Source organism: Dysidea avara, chromosome 2 (genome assembly GCF_963678975.1).
Source record: "Dysidea avara chromosome 2, odDysAvar1.4, whole genome shotgun sequence".
Lineage (NCBI taxonomy): Eukaryota > Metazoa > Porifera > Demospongiae > Dictyoceratida > Dysideidae > Dysidea > Dysidea avara.
Window position 1 is genome coordinate 45411956 of NC_089273.1, and position 20640 is coordinate 45432595.

General features: G+C 35.8%; 1 protein-coding gene across 1 annotated transcript in view; it reads right to left on the bottom strand.

The window, feature by feature from the left end:
• Positions 1 to 719: 719 nt before the first annotated feature.
• The window catches only part of LOC136248141 (uncharacterized), a 32647-nt gene continuing 12726 nt past the window's right edge, over positions 720 to 20640 (bottom strand). The window contains exons 2-4 of the mRNA XM_066039956.1: positions 14882 to 15050; positions 8273 to 8400; positions 720 to 1073 (exon numbers count right to left, since the gene is read on the bottom strand). Of these exons, the coding sequence (XP_065896028.1) occupies positions 909 to 1073; positions 8273 to 8400; positions 14882 to 15050 (462 nt within the window). The 3' untranslated portion in view covers positions 720 to 908. The remainder of the gene's footprint in view (positions 1074 to 8272; positions 8401 to 14881; positions 15051 to 20640) is intronic.

Consider the following 20640-nt stretch of genomic DNA (forward strand, 5'->3'; position numbering starts at 1 on the left):
TACATAATGTTTCTTGTTTGGTGTGCCGCATTGGTGGTGGTGGTAGTGGTGGTGGTGGCCGCAGCCGCAGCAGCGGAAGAAGAAGCAGCAACAGAAGCAACAGCATTATACATTTGTAATGAACTCATCTTATACAGAGTACTAGTAAGTACTGTCACAATGTATTATGCACTAGATACGTAGGTTCCCTAACTAGTATATGTACTTGGTTACATTATGTGACTTTGTCTTATAGTATGTTCACGTTGAGCTGAATCCTCAAAAACATTTAATAATTCATGGATGCAATTACACATGATCTTGAAATTTGGCTCATTTGTGGCTCATTTGTAGTACTGCTTGACCCGCTAAAAATATTTCAAAATCCTTTTTGTTCAAATGTTTGACATAATATTTATGGCCAATTAAAATTTTCACAATACATTTCCTATGGGGAAGCCATATAACTACAGTGTCCATTACAGTTCTTTCCCGAACTTGTAATGGAGCCAAACCGTACGTGTCTGTTGTTGACACCTTTGCTGTTACCACTAATCATCTGGTTGGCTGAAATATTAACTCTCTTGAGAAAATATCCACTTTAAATTTTTAACTGTTTTTCAGGATTCAACTGAACGTGAACATACTATAGTAGTCTAAATAAATCACACACTTTACCAATGCTCTGGAAATCTGTACAGTACCTGTATTTGGAAGTGAAATTGAAATTTCCATTCATATTTAATAAACAAAGTAGTTTAATGCAATAAAGTGCTAATCAGTACAATAAACAACTGGACAACAACAAAAACTTTGTTGAGTTTAATACATAAAATAATTTAGATCCACTACAAACTACACATGTTTAACTATAGTCAACATATTATGCTACTTATGTGCACTGCATGTGCAAAGTCACACAATCACTATCAAATTGTTTGTATATCAAACTTAAAATTTTGAGTTGGCGGGTCTGTAAGTTCCCTCACACTCACTGTTGCTGTATCTCTATTGAAATACAAAGCAAAATTTGTATTTCTAGCAATCATAATGACACCATTTGAAATATTGAACAATGAGTTTGAATCTGCACTCTGTGTATATAACAAAAGAAAACACACATCATGAAAAGTGTCACATATGATATACATAGTACTGTATGTGCAAGTTGAGTTGAGCCCTGAGAACACAGTTAAAACTGGAGTTTTTCTCAAGAAAAATAACATTTCAGCCAACCACACGATTAGTGGTGACAGTAAAGGCATCAAGAGCAGATATGTATGGTGTAGTCACATTACAAGTTTGTAACAGGGGTGTAACAGATGACATAATTTATGGCTTCCCCATACAAAGTGTATAGTGAATAATAATTGTAATTAGTCATAAACATTTTGTCAGAGATAATATTGTTAACAGGTCAAACACAGAGTCAACACAAACACAAATGGAGGGATTGACTGGAGCAGACTCAAATATTATTCAGATCACTCTAGACTTCACGTAAGCTTTAAGGAGTTTTGCAAAGAGCATAGTGTTTAGATTGAAAAAGCCAAACCACCTTTTCATGTGTATAACTTCATCAGACTGATTGTGTACATATTCATAAACAGAAATGACAATGTCTCACTCTTTTATATTAAGAGCCGAGATTACTATTACTCTACTCCATAGGAACAGACTTTTGCATAATTTATTTTAGCTGTGCTTTAATTAGGGTGTCCAACCTTCTCTGTACTACAAAATAGCCAAATTTCAAGACCTAATATAATTCCATTCAGTAGTTATTAAATGTTTTTTAGGACTCAGATCAACGTATAAAAATAGCATAGATTATGGATGTAAACATCTATTTAACTATATATAGGACATCTCAAGTAAACTACGTATATTAGTAATTCCCAAGGGGGAGGTGCTATATTAGTAGGGGCATCTAAGTAGTGGAGGCCACGAAAATAGTAACTGGTCGATACAACTAATAGTTAGCTAGTACAGCATGCAAAGCACACTCAGCACACAAAGCATGCTCTACCTGGCGACATATCCCCATAGAAAAAATTTGCAAATTTAACTTTTTGAATAGAGGAGTTTAGCATAAGTGGAAATATTTTAAATGATCTGTTAATTGCTGTTGCGCAACTACTGGATGCTGTGGTTAGCCATAAAAATGTACAGAACCATTGGGAAATGGATGATCACGGACACTAAAACCTTTGTTATCAGGAAACAAAAGGAGATACGCTAGTCTTGTAAACAGCACCTGAAACTACATTTATTTCTACACCTTTTGGTGGTTGTCTGCTCATCATAGGGTATGTGGTTAGCTAGTTACAAGCTTCTGAAGTTGAAAACGCCTGGCAAAAAAGTGTTCTGGCATCGAGGAAAGCAAGCAGATGCTTGTTTCTATGTTTTGATTAAAGAACAACAAGCATTAGGATCACCTGGATAGTGTTAATATATAGGCGTGCTAAACTTCATGTTTGCTTGTCGGCCCGTCTAGTCGATTGTAGCATTCATAATCCATGGAATCAATGAAATTATCTATTACCAAGCTTTGCCAAACAGTTCTGAGTGATTTTCCAGTAGAAACTCAGAAGTATCAGCCTTGGAAAGCGTTGTATTGTAAAAATCTTTAACTTTACAGCTCCATAACTCGCTAACCCTTTATCCTATTAACAGCAGACAACCACGAAACGAAAGGGAGTTCCTATCTATGTACAGAAAATTGGAACATACCGTATACTTTGTAAGCAACAGAGGTTTTATTGTCGGTTATCATCGTTTTCCCAATGGCTTCAATACATTTTTATGGGCATCCAGAGTATCCAGTAGTTGCACAATATGCAATTAATGCTAATTGCATTCCTAGATGTTTATACTAAACTCCCCTATTCAATTTGGTTTAATTTTTGCAGAACTTTATTGAACAAGCAAAAGTGTTGTGAGCCACTTTCACTAAGTGATATCATCATATACATACTAAATTGTGACCAGAAATTTCCTTAAATCTATGTTACAACTGCTTTCAAGTTTGAACAGTTTTTTTATTTTCATCACGAAGGGCAAATACTTATGGGAGAGAATTGCTGTTCAATCTGTGGCTACTGTGAAGCATCTTCTTTAATAACTTGGAAGGTGATGGTGTATTTTTTATTGTTTATGCTGGAAAAGAAGTAGGCCTATGCCTAATATGCTGGCATAATTGTGAGAATAATAGGTCACCAATTTCATGAGAATAATTCTGGAATAATAGGATGGTTACAGGCATAATTTTAGAATTGTTGGACGTCCACGGGAATAATGAGTGGAATTAAGAGGTGTGCTTATTCTTGATTAGCTAGAAAAATTTACTAAACTACTAAGAATGATAGATAGCTGGCATTATTATATGAGTGCTGGCTGAAAGGAGCTGAAAAACTTCTAAAAGTTCGATATACTCTAATAGAATGCTCAAATACTCTAACAGAGCAGTCAGTTCGTTTCGTGTTAACAATCTGCAGACAGCATCAGAGATTTAACTGCATGATTATCTGCAATTCTGAAACTTGTACACCTTATACCAGTGTATCTTCTTTAAGTCTTTCAACAAACATGTTGATATCATTATCCACTAAACTTAGCATGTAGTTTTAGCTACAGCTTTAATACACTGATAATTAAAACCTTTTGTTAAACTCCCGATAGCTATTTTATGTCTGTTGTAATGGTTATAACTGTTATGTGTAAGGTGGAATGCTTCATTTATGGCTAGCTATTAATTAATTAATTCTGACAAAATTACTTACATCAGCATCTTGAGAATTAAGTGACTATAGCTAAGTTAGGATTATTATGGAATAATAGACTAAATAAAAGAATCAAAAAAAAGGAGAAAAATTAAGGGAAATTCTGGAAAGAATAATAGGTAAAATTATGAGCATATTAGGCTCAGGCCTAAAAATAAGTTTACATTTACACCTACGCATATGCACTTTCAAATGCTACGTATATACAAAGTAGAAGGGATATAATAAAAAGTGGTCACATGTTTTTTTGTTCTGTTACTATTAACAATAGGAAAATTTAGGAAATGTGTACATGTAAGTAGAGCTTGATCAAGTAAGGTTCAGCCCCTATCCCTGTTAACTTTACAGATGTTTAAAATTTTACTAGAATAGTGGCAAAAGGAAGTATTTCAATGAAAGTATCAAGTTTAATTGTGCTACAAATAAATTGCATTGCTCACTATACATTTAACCATACAAAGTTATTTTCTTAATAGCATTTCAAGAAGAATTGGTGTCTTATGATTCATGGTACATTAAAAGACATAAACTTCTAACTTTTAATCACTAGTATGGCAAGATGTTTGACACAATGGTGAAATAGTGGTACACCAAAAAGAACAGGCGTTCAATTTCAGCATACACACTGGTCTTTGTTTTCTCAAGAGTTTTAATGATGGATTTTTTATAGTACTTGACTGTTCAATTAGAGTGTTTTGATTTTTAGCAGTATTGCCCTTAAATATAACTTTGACCCCCTCTTTGGTTCCTAAAGTTTTGCTCTTTCCATCTTTTCATTGCTCATGTATGTTTAAGATGCAAATGTACTTGTTTTGTTGCTTATATTAGCTTTTTAGCTATAGCAAAATTTGTGACCGAGCCTGCGAAAATAGAGCATGTGGGCACATGATTTTTGCCTACTTTTTCAAACGTCCATCACTTGTAACTTTTTGTAACATTATGCTATAGCAATGTAACTTTCAGCTCTTAGTCAGTATGTAATTGGCTTTATGATACAAGTTACAGAATTCAAGTATTCTGTTTCAGTACTGAGATCTGACCTGTAGAATGACGGAGTGTAGTTTGTGCCCACATGCCCTATTTTCGCAGGCCCGGTCACATTTTGTTCAATACCCTAGATTCACCTTTGAATCATTCCCTTGCAGGGATGTTCTGTTGCATTATTAATTTGAAATATTGAAATGTGTACAACTGCAAAACAATACTATAAAATTACTATAAAATTTTTAGGTAATAAAACGGTGTATGTAGTTGGTAACATTCCTAAAGCATTATTCAGTTTTTTTTCAATGTAACTGTTGCAGGGTGAATTGATTAGAATTATTCTTTGAATAATTCCCGCAACGTTATGGCAATAATAATGATGATGCAGGTAAAGTAGTATTTTAACCTTCATCAAGCAGACCAGAAATAAAGCTATTCATTATAAGGGCAGGAAAGTTTAATTTGTACCTTTCACTAGTAGATCAGAGGGCTACCAAGAGAAATTAGGGAGTTCAATGCAGTAGCTAAGAACAAGTAATAGATGGATTTCATAATAAGGGATAATAAAATTAACGATTGCTCAACCACTATAATTGCCTCTAGTAATCTAAATTGTACATTATTGTTGGTGTAAAGTGTGTAACCTCTCCAATTATAAAAAGTAGCACTTAGACTCTCTATTTAGGCTGTTTTGGGTGGGTTATAAATCTCATATACTCCACCTTGTTTTCTAATAATACTCCATGCCTTCAGGCACAATATATATATATATATAATATATGCTCAAAATCTAGGTTTATCCAATTGCTATGCATTGTTCACGTGCAGTGATTTAACGAGCGCTATTATTTTTGTTACGTGAAGACACATAGTTGCCATGGCGCTAGTATTATCACAAGAAAACCAGCCGCTTTTGCCAAGCCTACAGCAGAAACAGCCGTGGATGAGGTAAGTAATCTGAGTGTAATGTGAAATAGAGTCTAAAGCAGTTATACGGGCACAATGTGGAGTCTATGGAATTTATAAACCCTCAGGCCCTTAGTAGCGCCCTTGCTTCGCTCGTGTGCTACAACCCAGGCCTTTGGGTTTATAAATTTCGTAGACCTCATATTGTGCCCGTATAACTATTATACAGATCATTATATATAATAATGTAACTTTGGAAATTTTGTAGTTGTCCCATTATGTATGTCATATTTTAAAAGCTTGGAGTATAGTTATTTTTGAAATTCACACTTACAAAATTCGTATAATATTAATTTGTTGTTTTATGTGATTACCATGAACGGGCAACTCCTACTCCCTCATGTATGAGAATATTATGAACTTTATAAATATCATATTTCATGACCTATTATAGTTATGCTATCCTTTTAATAATCAGAGAGATTACTTACGACATTTACACCTAATGATAGGAGTAATGGTTTTTGCTACATGTAGGCTTGCATTAATTATGCCGGCATAATTTTGAGCATATTAGGCTAGCAAAAGCATCAAGCATTATGCCAGCATAATAGGATGACTTTCAAGAATTTTAATTAAAACGTGCAATGCGCGCTCCAAAAATACCGCACAACATGAACACACTGCACATTATTACTGCATTTCATATCAAAAACCTTGCAGTGTTATTATTTTTACTATTTCTTGACTGATTATTCACACTTTATGGATATAAGATCGAGATACTCTAATACAGCAGTCACTTACTCTAATACAGCAGTCAGGAAATGCAGGTATACTCTAATAAAACAGTCAGCTCTCAAGCATAATCTTGATTTTGAGAGCATAATTGTGAGCATAATAGGCTGCATTTTTGAGCACTGCTCAAAAGCATAATAGGCAGTTTTCAAACCATAATTGGCTCAAGCCTAGCTACATGTGATTGTGAAATTCATCTTCGAAGTGTCTTAAATGTTGGTATATTTGTTTATTGGGAACCACCTGTTGTTGGAGGTACAAATATGCACGCTATGTACTAGACCCATGGGAAACAACCAATGGTACAGTACACTGAAACCTCTCTAATCCGACATCTCTGTAATACAGAATACCTCTATAATCTGACATTATTTTGTATGCCAAAAGACTTTTTCTGTGTAGTAATACTACCTCAGTGATCTTACATCCTTGCTAATCTGATACAATTTTCTTATCCCAATGAGCATTGGATTATAGAAGTTACATTGTATCAGTAGTTAAATGCTGAGCAGTTGTAGCATTTTGCACAACAAAATTAATGGTATATGAAGTTGGCAGTTCCAATGCAAAAACCCTACCGGTATTATGCACAAACTTAGGTCATTTAAATTCATGTACATCCATAGAGCCACTTGACAACTATGTTTAGGATTAGCATACCGGTAATAAAATCTATGGCATACCATCCCCTTCACCCAACTTCTATTATACCGATTACTTTAATGTATACGTAGATTACTTTTAGGTTACGGTATAGTCACGGGCAATCATTCAAACTTTTGAATGCCTATCGATTCTTTTTGAGAAGCCCATAAAACCAGTCTAGCAGCATGAAAAGTTTCAAATGAAGGTGAAGCCCTTCATATTTAATGTTTTTATGTAGCTACAGTGTAGTTCACTGCTTGAAGTTTCTTAGTTTACTAGAGTGGTATATCCCCAGTATATGGAACAGTTAACTGTTTGGAATGTTAGTAGCTTTTCAGTAAACCTGCATTCACTGATGTTTACTGAGAGTTTAAAACTTAGTAAAACAATTATGTTCCATATACTTAAAGTTACTGACATTTTACTATCAGTATAACTGGGCATAACTACAGTAAAGCAGCTTAACAAATTAGTAAACTAAGAACCTTCAAGCAGTGGTTTGAGGCAGGTGGAACACTACAATTTGTTGTAGTAACACAAGTAAGCCAGTGCGTACATCACTCAGCTCCAGCTGTCACTACCATGTTTTTCGCCGCCAAATACAACAAAAGCTGTAGGCTCTATTGGAATTTCTGTGGCATAGTGATACTATATATTAAATTTATTAGGTCCTGTGGAAGCGTGTTTGGCATGTTTCTTCCCAGTGACTCAGATACAAGCCTTCAAAGAGCTTGTTTCATTCGAAAAAACTACTAAAAGTTCAATAAAATGTCTATACAACCAGTAACTTAAAATTGCTTCCACAGGACCTACATATTTTAGTTGTTCAGTCACTTATGTTGAAATTATAAGGATTCAGTAATCTGTTAGTCTGTTTTTTGGCAGCACATTTTTATAAAACATTGCTCTATTGTGGACCACACACCCAAGAACAGTCGTTGTTCTGTAGTAAAAACAAACAAGCACAATTAGTTGTATTGCTAACACATCACAGTTGTTGAAATTATTTATCCCTACCTGGGTTAAAGCAGGTTTTGTAATTTGTTCTTCCCATGCATTTTAATCTATTCCGTAACCTTAATGTAGATAACTTTTTACTACTATTTAGACCACAGTAAGATGAAATACTCAAATTTCATTGGCTACTTACAGGAACAATGCTACAGCATTATACTTACATTTCTCCTATAAGCAACTCTCACAGTGTATCCAGATCCTTGTGATATGACTCTTAAGTAAAGCCCAGTTTGTCCATTGAACAATTCTACATGACTATCAACAGTTGTTCCAGATCTTGTTATAATACCTACATGTAATACACATACATATGAAGTATCATTTCCATACTCCAAATGAAATTAAAGGAAAACTACTGCATAATACCATGTTTCCTGGAGTTACGTGTATAAAAATGTGACAATTCCTTGACATTTTGAGATAGTCAAATGTCACGAATATGTAAAATTTTATTTTAAAGAAAATGTAAATAGAATCATGTAACTAAAACAGTGGTCAGAATTATATTTTGGAATGTGCCTATAACATAATTATATACACTGGATCAATGCCTTTTCAAGGGTCCAAAGAAACTTATTAAGTCAAGAGGTTGAGCCACATGTGTAGCATTTGGAGGCAAGCAGAAATGAACAGTATTATTATTCTCTGCAGCTACCTTGATAGCTTCTGGCATTAGTGGGACAAGTGTTCATCCAGAAATAGTATCACAGGATGGGTATAAGGAGCAGAGAGGGATTACAGTATAACTAGTCTTCATTGATCTGACATTATACTGTCAGATCAAAGTCAAAGTTGATCTGACATAATCTGACATTGTATGGCAATGCTTGTGCAAAGCAGTAGCAGTAGCACGCACGCACTGAGCTAGGGGGATCTGGGGCATGCCCCATGAAAATTTTTGATTTTCAAATCTTGGATGTGAGTATTTTGACACCCAAACTTCTTTAGCAACCATGCAATGCATCATTTTTTAAGCCACACACATAATAAATCTGTAGTAATAACATTACAATGAAATTATCCCACATGGTTTGTATAATCTCCTCTAAAAACACCTTGACTATAAAAAGACGAGCCCAAGTTACTGAATAATTATAATGAGCGACCCAAAGATGTGGTATAACAATAAGTAAGGCCAACAAATGTTGTCAGACTGCAAACAAGCTTTGTTTATTACTAGCTAAGGGTTGTATTTACCTAAATATCATCAATAAAGGCCAATAATTCTATACTCAGCCGCAAATGCAAAGCTGTGTACAGTCTGTAGTATAACCAGGTACTGATACATTGGAAGTGTAATTGGTTTCAGTGGCCACCCTTTTGTAATATTAATGTTCAAATTACACTACAACACATGCACCCTACTTAGCTGAGGTAAATGAAAATAAGTTTATAATTATACTGAAACCTGTCTGCTTAGTGGTAGGCTTGTGCCAATTATGCCAGCATAATTTCGAGCATAACAGGCTAGCAAAAGTATTATGCCAACATAATAGGACGATTTTCAAGAATTCAAATTAAACGCACAATGCGCGAATCAACAATCACACACTGCACATTATTACTGCATTTCATATCAAAAACCTTGCAGTGTTATTATTTTTACTATTTCTTGACTGATTAGACACACTTTATGGAAATAAGATCGAGATACTCTAATAGAGCAGTCACTTACCCTAATACAGCAGTCAGGAAATGCAGATATACTCTAATAAAACAGTCAGCTCTTGAGCATAATTTTTATCTTGAGGGTATAATTTTGAACATAACAGGCTGGATTTTTGAGCATTGCTCAAAAGCATAATAGGCAATTTTCGAAGCATAATTGGCTAAAGCCTACTTAGTGGCCACTTTTAATAGAAACACCCCATCTCTAAAAGGTCAACTGTGGGGCAGTTACTTCTTACGAATGTGTTTTTAGCAAATCCTGTTTCAGTAGCTACCCATAATATTATAAGATTATTGGTTTTTCAATATAAGTTGTTTTTGAGAGCTATAAAAAGAAGCTGTTCTGTGTGTTATACAGAATGACTAGAGATAGGTAGTAATGCCTAGCCCTGACCCTGATCCACACTGTCAGACAGGCCTACTCCTTCTCGATGTAGTAGCCGAACAAGCCTGTCCTCCTAGGGTTTATATTCTACAGTCTTGATAAAAAACTGCATAGTCTTCACTTGGACTATTTAGCATAAATTTACACTTATCATGAAGGTAAAAGAATGAATGACCATCATCGCATCGCGTCATGTCACGTTTTACATGACCATCTTAGGCTCACATCCTTTACAACTTTTATATTTCAGTTATAGGGGTCCAGGAATTATGTCTGTATAATTTTGAACATAATGATGGGGTGGGTAAAAGAATAGGGAATTATTCTGGCAGTTTGAAGTGATTTAAGAACATGATTGACATAATAAGCGATTTCACATAAGTTGAGATACTCTAATAGAGCAGTCACCTACTCTAATAGAACAGTCGGTGGAAAATCTTTACTGTATTGCAACAGTGACTAAGTAAATTAACAGCTAAAAGCTAACTTTCCTGTCTAATAGAACAACATAATTACTGTACCAAAACCCTGCTAAACATTACAAATTGCAAAAGTTGAACACTGTTTATAAAAATTGGGAATAATATTAGAATAATGTTGGGAATAATAAGAGCATCAATGATAACTTTTTTGGAGAACTTCGGAATAGAATAATGTTGAGCATAATTCCCTGAGTCCTACTCAGTTATATCCAGGCTAATTTCCTGCATAGATAGTGACCGTTCCCGGCTCAACATCAGTACCTAAACCCAGTCCTAGGTATTATAGACTACGTATCCAGTAATAAAGGATCGTCTAATTTGTCTTCATCATCTCGTGTCGCATTGAAAAGCTCTCTTAGCCCCACATCCTTCGTATTTGCAAGTTAAGGGATTTCTATTTAGACATAAATGCATTGCTTAGTTACAATATTTCTTTCATATTTCACATAATGACATTGATATTATCAATTGGATTTGTTTAGATTAGGAAATTTTTATAATTTGTCACAGCAAATAACTTTAAACGACAGTTGCTGTGTTTAAACTACAATGTCAAAGCCGGTGATAGCCAGAGTTTTGAGCAAATGTGACAATGTAATTGGGAGAAAATGTTGGCGAAAGGATGCGATTTCGGTGTCAAAGAAAAAATAAAAATGAAATTCATGTAGGTGAACAATGTTGGGATGTGCAAAGCTACTTCACTAATTCTCTTCAACTTTGGTGAGCTATTTAACAATGAAATGAAGGTTGTATATCTGTAATGTGAAGGCAAAAGTCACGAAGGCACGGAAGATATCATACAGTGCGGTAGTACTGTATATTAGGGATCATGGAGATTTGGGTTTTCCTAGCCAAAGAATTTACCCAAAAATCAGCTTCACAACTCCATCCTGGCACCTTGGCAGTATTGGTTAGGTATACCCAAGCCCAAAAGTGCCTTCAGTATGATCCTAAAGGCTTCCAATAAATTGTTCTGAAATCTAAAAAAAAATTAATTAATGGAACTTTCTACTGCCTGCCTGCCTGCCTGCCTGCCCACCTGCCCGCCTGCCTGCCCGCTTGCCTGCCTACCTTCAGGCAAGCGTAGCTTGATAATGGCTAAGGATATGGGCTTGATTTTTTCACTGTTCAATGTTGCTTCGTCCCGAGACATGCCTTTTGGCATACCACAGTACATACAATGCACGCATCATGGATTTACCTTTGTCCTCCTTTGTGTCCCATTTCTTTTGGCTGACAGCCCAAGGTGTCGATTCGCGGTAGCGAGATGCATGGCTTCCCTACAGTAGTACATTTGTAAACAGGAATCATCCGTATTTTCTGTGGTGACTAGACTGATCGCAGAGACCATTCTAGCACTGTTCTTTGTATGTAACGCTGTGTGACGGGCTGAATATAGCTGAAAGCAAAGTGTAATGGCTGCTGCACTTTCAAGGCAGTAATTGATACTTGGGGTGGGGGGGTGGTACGCGAATCATCGTAATTTCATGGTTTCTGGATTGTTGCAGAGGCACTATTTTTCATCTACATCACTGTGTATTGAGCTGAACACATCTGAAAGCGAAGTGTAATGGCCACTGCACTTTTGAAGCAGTTTTTGATTGCAGGGGCGTATGTTCAGATGAAAACATTAACTCTGATGCCATCCTTTCTTTTGATGCAGTATGCATGGGTTTACCAGTCATAATAATGTTACAAAAAAAGTAAACAAACAAGTTTAAGGAAAAATTAGAAATTTTAAGTTTGATTAGGGATCATAGAAAAAAAAGTAGGGAAACAAGGGAGGTTTCCTACACCTGCAGATATACTAGTTAACATTTAATGCCTAATTCAGTCTTGGTCTTTGGTATAGACTAAATTAGGGATTAAATGTTCGCTAGTATATCTGCAGGTGTAGGAGACTTCCCTTGTTTCCCTCCTTTTTTTCTATGATCCCTAATTGAACTTAAAATTTCTAATTTTTCCTTAAACTTGTGTTGAGTAGGAATGAGCAGGAATGACATCATCATTCCCTCAAGTAAAAGACTCTCAGTAGTGGTTCGCGTGTTTTTGTTCGCTTTGTACTTTCTTGGCCTCGCGACTCACTACCATGAGTCTTGATAGCAATTATGGTCATAAAATACCACAGAACATTTCAAATTTCAAGAACTTTTAAAACAGTGGGTGATATAATACACTATGTATGTATAACTCTTGGTGATCTTGTCATTCACAAATAAATTTGATGTGTTGTGTAGTGGCTAAATAGCACTGAATGACCAATGAAATAACGAGCTACAACACATGTTCATGCCTTGTACCAGCCTAATGTATTAGAATCACACATGCTCATATTTACAATAGTAAAAAGTCTACAACTAGATAAGTAATGTCAATCAGTGGGGCGTGCACTATTTTGAGTGGAAAAAATTGCAACCCCCTGCATGTGTCTGCCACTAACTCTCCTATTCATGGTGAACACGATGATGCAAGTTGAAACTCAGTGCTGCATGGTGTTTGTACGTTACAGCTGTTTTTGTAAGCACCTGTAGTCTATTCTGTGTCGCCACTTTGTAGGGCTTAAACCCTAAAAGCTATTGGAGTACAAGGCTGAAACTTGGCCAGAACGTTCACTTAATTGGCTAAGTAGATTATAAATATTTAATTTGAAAAATGTGATATTATGCCAGGCTTTCACAAATTGGTTACATTGATATACACAAGTTAACAAGTTGATGATATATGACATTGGCCATCAATATTTGAAACTGTCTTTGGCCAGATGCTACTGAAGAACACTACTGACTGGGAAGCTGGTATGTTGTGGACACCTAGCTTATTAAACTATCTATCACTGGTAGCTAAAAAAATTGTGCTTGTCTTGTTGTAAAAATCCCATAGGTTGGCATACAAATTCCCAATAATTGATTGCTTACACTACAAAGGATGCAATGATTAGCTACCTCTTTTAATAATCTCACAACGTGAAGGTCCATTTTTATAACCCAAGTTGCTACGCTACTTCATCCTTTTTCCTATCTATCAAACACAAACCTACAGTATAGTGTCAAATGAGAGCTGTGTTCTAACAACACAACATTCTGTTTCAGAATAATGAACTGCATTTATCAGTCAAAAAGCCAATAAAGTGCTCAGCTTCATGATGCAGTATCCTATCCACTGAGGGAAGAAAAAGACATGATGCACTGTTTTACTTCAAAAACCAAACTTATGAAACTGAATTCTTCTGGTTACGTAACTTAACTAAGCTACTGTCTAAGCCAACATCATTAAGTTCCACTCAGAGGGATGGTAATTGTACAATCAATCCCAACCTCAGAATAATCTGACTGATCTATGAGAGTATATCTATATTTAACATTTTCAAATTTTAGTAGGTTGATTGGTTTCTGGAATCTGATGGAACTTCCCTAGAACTGCATCTGGTATTATTGGCTGGAATTGATGTGAACAGATAAATTATTAATACAATAACTAATGCATGTACGTACGTAGGAAAGTGCTATTTTTTACATGTGATACATTAGTAACTTGTGACCATGCAGATCTGCAAAAACTGGACCAGCATGCTTGTTTCTCTGAATCCATTATTACATCACAATCCTTTATCTACAGTCAGTTATATAGCTAGCCTAAATATAGTCAATCAAGGCTACAGCCCTAACCTTGAAAAATATAGGTACAGACAAAGTGCAGTTGAATAGCTAAAAGAAAATTTGCATTATAAGTCTAGGGACTGCCAGCAAAAACAGGCAGTGAGTAATTTGATCATGAATTGCCACAGGGTCCACAACAAGAACATTGCCTACAAGATTTAAAGGATTCCAGACTCCCACATCTACCAAATTTGGAAATACCTTGAATACTGGCTACATCACTGCTTAGAATCCTCTTCGTATCCATAACAAACAGACGTAAGATGTAAAACAATCAGAAACTGGCAATACAATAATGACACAAAAAAGGCTTATATTATAATGTTGTATTTACTGAAAAGAGTACTCATAATAATATTCAAATTTCCTTTGTCTGAGCGAACATGTAGGAAATCACTTCAGCACCTTACACCCTGTACTTCATGGCAAAACTGGTGCTCAAAACTTTTAATAATTTACATTTACTATAGCTATAATGCATTATGTTTCCAATTATAATGTATAATGTAACCTGGAGGAAACATGCGTAGGTTACTTGCAGATCTAGTCACAATTTTTGTTGTACAAGTAGTAACTTACGAAGTCCATTAGCAGCATTAGATGATAATGCTTGAAAAGGACCTAGATATTGGAAACCCAGCTGATAAGTTTGATTCTGTGATGTCCACTGTATGGTACCAGGTCGCACCGCTTGGTCACGCTGGCCAGTTATGCATGGGAACCAACTTCCAACTGTGTTGTGGTAATACTAGAAAATTAGAGACAAAGATAACTTCTCATGCTGCTGATATAGATACACAATCAATTCAACAAAATTAATATCAAGACATACATGTAAAATATGTTTTGCAGCCACAAAGCTAAAATGCAGACACCACTGTACTCTTAACATGACCAGGGATAAAAATGTTATTTCATTATATTTATCAATACTATAGCCTCTACTAACAACTATTCCCCATCTAGTATGTATTCCTAATCTAACCAACACTGCAGATCTTGAAACATTTAAACAGTTACAACTCACACTTTGCAATTGTAACATAGAACTTTAATTGTAATTGCATTATTGCACATAGCATAAAAACCCAATCAGTTTTTGCTAATTGTTAAATCTTTACGCTGTGTAGGTAGTAGGAATGAGCCTATTTTGCTTTTTTTTCTCACTAATTTTTCTTTCCAGCAATTCTTTTATTTCCTACCTATTTTGCTCAATTTTTTTTATTTTGCTGAGCATCAGTAAAAATTAATTGTAGTATCTCAAGCTTAAAAGCATGTGTGACTACTCTATTAGAATATTCGTACATAGTGACTGCTCTATTAGAGTATCTCAATCTTAAGTCACCATTTCCTATGAGCATGTGTTGTCCTAATACTATGCGTGACTGTTCTATTAGAGTATCTCAATCTTTTTCATACAAAATGTGCTAAGTTGCCATTCCTTGGTGCCTATTTTTCCTATTTCCTCCAATTTTTCCAGCATTTTGCTCTTTGCTTTTACCAAAGGATTTTTCCAAAAAAATTGTCGGCAAAATTGGCACATCCCTAGTTGGTAGTCAGGGAAGCCTTCAGTGATGCATTGGTACATACGTATATATACAACGCATGTACGGTAGGTACCATACAAGACCATGATTGTTGGATAAACATAGGTAGCATTGTGAACAATATCAATGTCTCTCGGAACTACATGTGTATGTATATTCTAGATTCCCAGTGTTATAAAGACTGGCTATTGGACAAAATGTTTGAGACTTACACTGCATGTAGCACATAATGACTGTGGTCCTTGAGGAGAAGGAGGAGTATTAGTCATTAATGCTTGTTATTAAGTCTTCTAAATCTTTTCCAGTACTATTACCAACTCCTCCTAGAGTTGAAGTACTAAAAGTTAATGTAGGATTTACATCTCCAACTGTCAACTATTTAGCATACATTCCTCTCTATGAATCTGCTGATTATTGGGAATAGCATTTCTGGCAACCTAGTTTTGCTAGGTGATTGACATCAACTGGAACTATAGACTTCTCTGGTTAGTTCCCCATCTCTTCAAAATTACTTTTGTGTTGTCACATTTGATCTCAAGAGCCTACACACATTGTTGGCAATATCCTCAATCTGACTAACTAATGTTCTGGAGAATATTGTAATTAATAATGAACCTCCCATTCCAATTCATTGAGATCATTTTATAATAACCTTTAATGTAATTGATTCAATTACTAAACTTTCCTAAAGTAAACTATGATGGCCTTGGCAACTTTATCTATCATTCAGAATTTGCACTCGAATTTGTGTGGTAGTACTTGAGTAATCATATTGTGTAAGATGAAGGCCTTTAGGAATTTTATTCCGATCACAGTGCATGACATTACACCATGTGATATCAGGAACCACATTATATAATTGTTTCCCACAAATATAGCAAACATCATACTGATTACTACTGTACCACACTAGAAAACTCTGAAACACAGCTTTAATGTGTGATGCAAAAAAATAGATATGGATGTAATCCTGTTTCACATTTTTCGACAATAACAAGGTGAACTAAGGCAACGTCTTGAATACGTAGTTATGCTTTGAGAGTAGCTACAAGAATCATTCACACCAGATGCTACTGGAAGTGCTCAGTTAAAGTACAAAATAAGCCAGCTACTTACCTAGGGTATACACTTTGCCCCCCCCCTTCGAGTTAAAGCGGAATAGACACACTTCAAAGCACACATAAACCTTTACCACAGCATGTACATTCATATTTACGTGCTATGAAAGCTTCCAGTGCATGGTGGTAATCCAGTCCAGGCAGTCGGTCTAACTAGAGTAGACTTTGGCAATGAAAGCATCAAGTCTTGTCGTATTATAAGCCTACTATTTTGATGTAAACATGGGTAGAATTGATCACAGATTCCCCTTGCTATAATTATCTGTAATGTGTATTTTACTTTTTCAAGTTTTTAAAATAATAACAGGGAGCAGCATTGTTTCCATGAATGGTACAATCAATGTATGGTGGTCATTATGTAAAATGTTTCAATATCTCATATCTGTGGTAAATGTTTTAGACACCGTATGCGCAAAATTAACCTGACATAATTGGCAAGTGCCTAGTTAGTTCAATGCAAACTGTTGCTCTAACCATCATGCTATGATTTAGTAACTCGCAGTGTCTGTTAACCCTACAATATACATCCATTTTCAAAAGTATAGGTGAACGTTATCAAACTCCACTTAATAAGGTATTAATTTTAGGTCCAAAAGTGTTGGAAAATCCCATATGGGTGTGCATGAAATAATTGATTGGGTTGCTAATAAGAACAGGCTGCAGTTTTGAAAATATTTCAAGAATTTGCTTTTAATTTAAGGTATTGAGAATGGCTTAAAACTATCAACAAGTAGATTTGCAATATAAAGTTTGCAATTTGATCATTAAATATTTTAGGTGTCAGATGCACCCATATGGGAGATTTGTGAATTAGCTACTTTGGCATGCACAGTGCTTTAAAACTTAAAAAGGTACGTTTTTCTCTGAAGCTCCTCATACATTATTTTTAAAGAGAAAATGACACAATTGAATTTTTGAGGTCATCTAGCAACCTGAACTATCTTGAAACTGCAGCTGCAAGTTTTTTTAATGTAATGAGAGTAACTTCAGGGTTAGTTATTGGGTCTCAGCAACCTTTGTATGCTTTGTGGTAAGTAAATATGTTTCACCATAAATATATGAGGGAATGGAAACAGCATCAGATGCCTAGTATACTACCTGTACACTGGTGAAATATGAGGTGCGTTTTGCTTGTTACTGCTTTGAAGAGCATGAAAAGACTAACATTTCTTTTTACTGTAGACTATCAGTGTAGGTTTAGTAGAATATGAAAGTTCTCCAAGGTTGAGTGACGCAGGTTGCTTTGGTGGAAGTCTCTGAATGGCCTTTCTCACAGAGAAATGCATCATATTGTGCTGTTTCGGTATCACTTCTACACCATAGTATGCTTCTGTTCCTGTAGCAGCTGTGTACACCTTCTGGTATCAATGATACATAGCTTTTTAGAACCCTTTTGGTCATTAGAATTATACAGTATGCTTTGCAAGCCACACCTCCTGTTTAAATGCTGCATATTTTCCTTGGTTACAACTTGGCTAGGTGTTGTTGTACCGTTGTGTTTCTCTTCTCCTAACTCTGCACAGCTGCATGCTGTCTAGTATAACCATTTGTTTTTCAAGCTTTAATCTAATGCCAAAGCTGTGAAACAAAGCTAGTAGGATGGTAGCACATTTCACTCTTAGATTCTAAATCATTCTCGTAAAACCTTTAAAACTTCATTAGGGGCAAATTAAGTTAGCGTACAATACAAATTATGGAAACTACCAATAACATTCGAAACAAACCTATTTCTGGTATGTGACACCATTTCCAATCCTTATTAGGAGTCGTATAACTATAGTTTCACCTACTGCATACTTATCAATACAACGGTGTATACCCAAAGGCAAGTGGCTATCTCAAGTAAGTAAAAATACCAAGTTAACAACTTATAAAGGTAAATGACTAAATTGGAGGTGTCACAATTATGCAACAATACCTAAGGTGGAACTGTGGTTTCAATTATGCATTGTTATGCCGACTTTGAAATGATACACTGTTGAGTTGGTTACATAACCATTAGAAAATTGGTGTGTAGCTGGAAATTGCAACAATGCTAACCCAAGCAAAGTAGATATAATGCACTTTAAAGTAAGCACCACTGGATGCAGTTCCTTCCATCTGAAAGTCAATCCAACAGCATGTTTTTTAAAGTTTCAAAAGTACTCTGCATGCATTGCAAGGTTTTAAAAGGTTACAAAATGACACAAAGCTTACTTAAATGTAACAGGCATGATAAAACTAAAAATTCATTAGCAGAAATGTAGTGAATACTCTATTAAAGAGTTCCGCCATAATTCAAAGGCATGTCCACATGACAAAAATAATGCAAATTGAATGCACATTGATTCGAATTACTTGTATCCACACGGAATGCGCATTAAGGCAAATCGAATTGAAAGTGGATTACACGACTCCACCTCCACAGGTGGTTTGAATATGAATTGGCTGTGAATTGGGATTTGCTACATCATAATAATGCAATGCTAGTTAGCACGTGAGGGCTTGACGCTTTCGTGTGTGACCTTTATAAACAACACAGGGTAAAAATACAGAAGCACTTGGTGTGATAAAAGCACAGGGACGTTTCGAAGCACTGTTTCATCATCATCCCGTTAGTTCTTATGGTTTCTTAGTGGTCCAGCTAAGGCTACCTGGCAACGATCATTGAAAGACAATGATAAGGCATCTTGGAAAAGATTTGTTGAAGTTTACCGTGGCCAGTATGGCATCTATTTGGATCCCCGTACAGCCTACCAGCGATGCCATGAATTACGTTATGAGCAATTTGGTTCAGCCCAGGGCTTGTTAGATGCAATGCATGATTATGAACGCATAGCACCATGGAAACTGACTGATGAAACATTTGAGTCGATACTCTGGAATAAGGTGCCAGTAGAATTACAGAAGGAGGTAAAAGAGATCACTGATGGATCTGTACAGGAGTCACTCCATAGACTCCTAAGAGCTGAAGCTGTGTTACAGGAAAGGGCAAGACGGACATCACAACAGACCTCCAAGAAGTGCTTCACTGGAGTAAGTGTCAAATTCCAGAATTATCCAAGTCCCAAAGTGGGACAGATGTCACAAAGAAAGCAAGAACAGGTTGCAAGTATTTCTACTACTGAAATGAGTTTGAGAAGGGTTAAATGTTTTAATAGTAATCAGAAGGCACACCTGGCAAAGATGTGTCAGGAAGTCTAGTAAAAGGGTAACTATAGAAACTGACGATACTCCTGTAGATCCATGGTTTCATGGTGTGTTTATCATGGATGCTACTGTTGGCAAGTGTCAAGTGAGTTCTAGAGGGCCAACATATAAGGTAGACATTATTGTTGGTAGTGTGCCAACAAGAGGTTTATTGGACCATGGAGCCCAAGTTACATTGGCAAGGAAAGAGTTACTGCCAATGATAAGAGAGAAACTAGGGTGGTCCAAGGAGCAATGTCATGCTCATAATCTCTCTCTTGATGTGCAGCCTATTGGAGCAAGCGTTAAACCTTTGGGAGCAATAGCTCTAGTGTCATTGCCAATTGAGATAGAGGAGACAGGAGCAAGTGAACTAATTCCTTGCTATGTGCTTGAAGAAAAGGATAACATTAAATTGTTTACAGAAACTGAGTCATCAACATGTGTAGATGAAACCTTATAAAATGACCTAGAATCTACAAAAGTGATGTCATATGACAGGTCA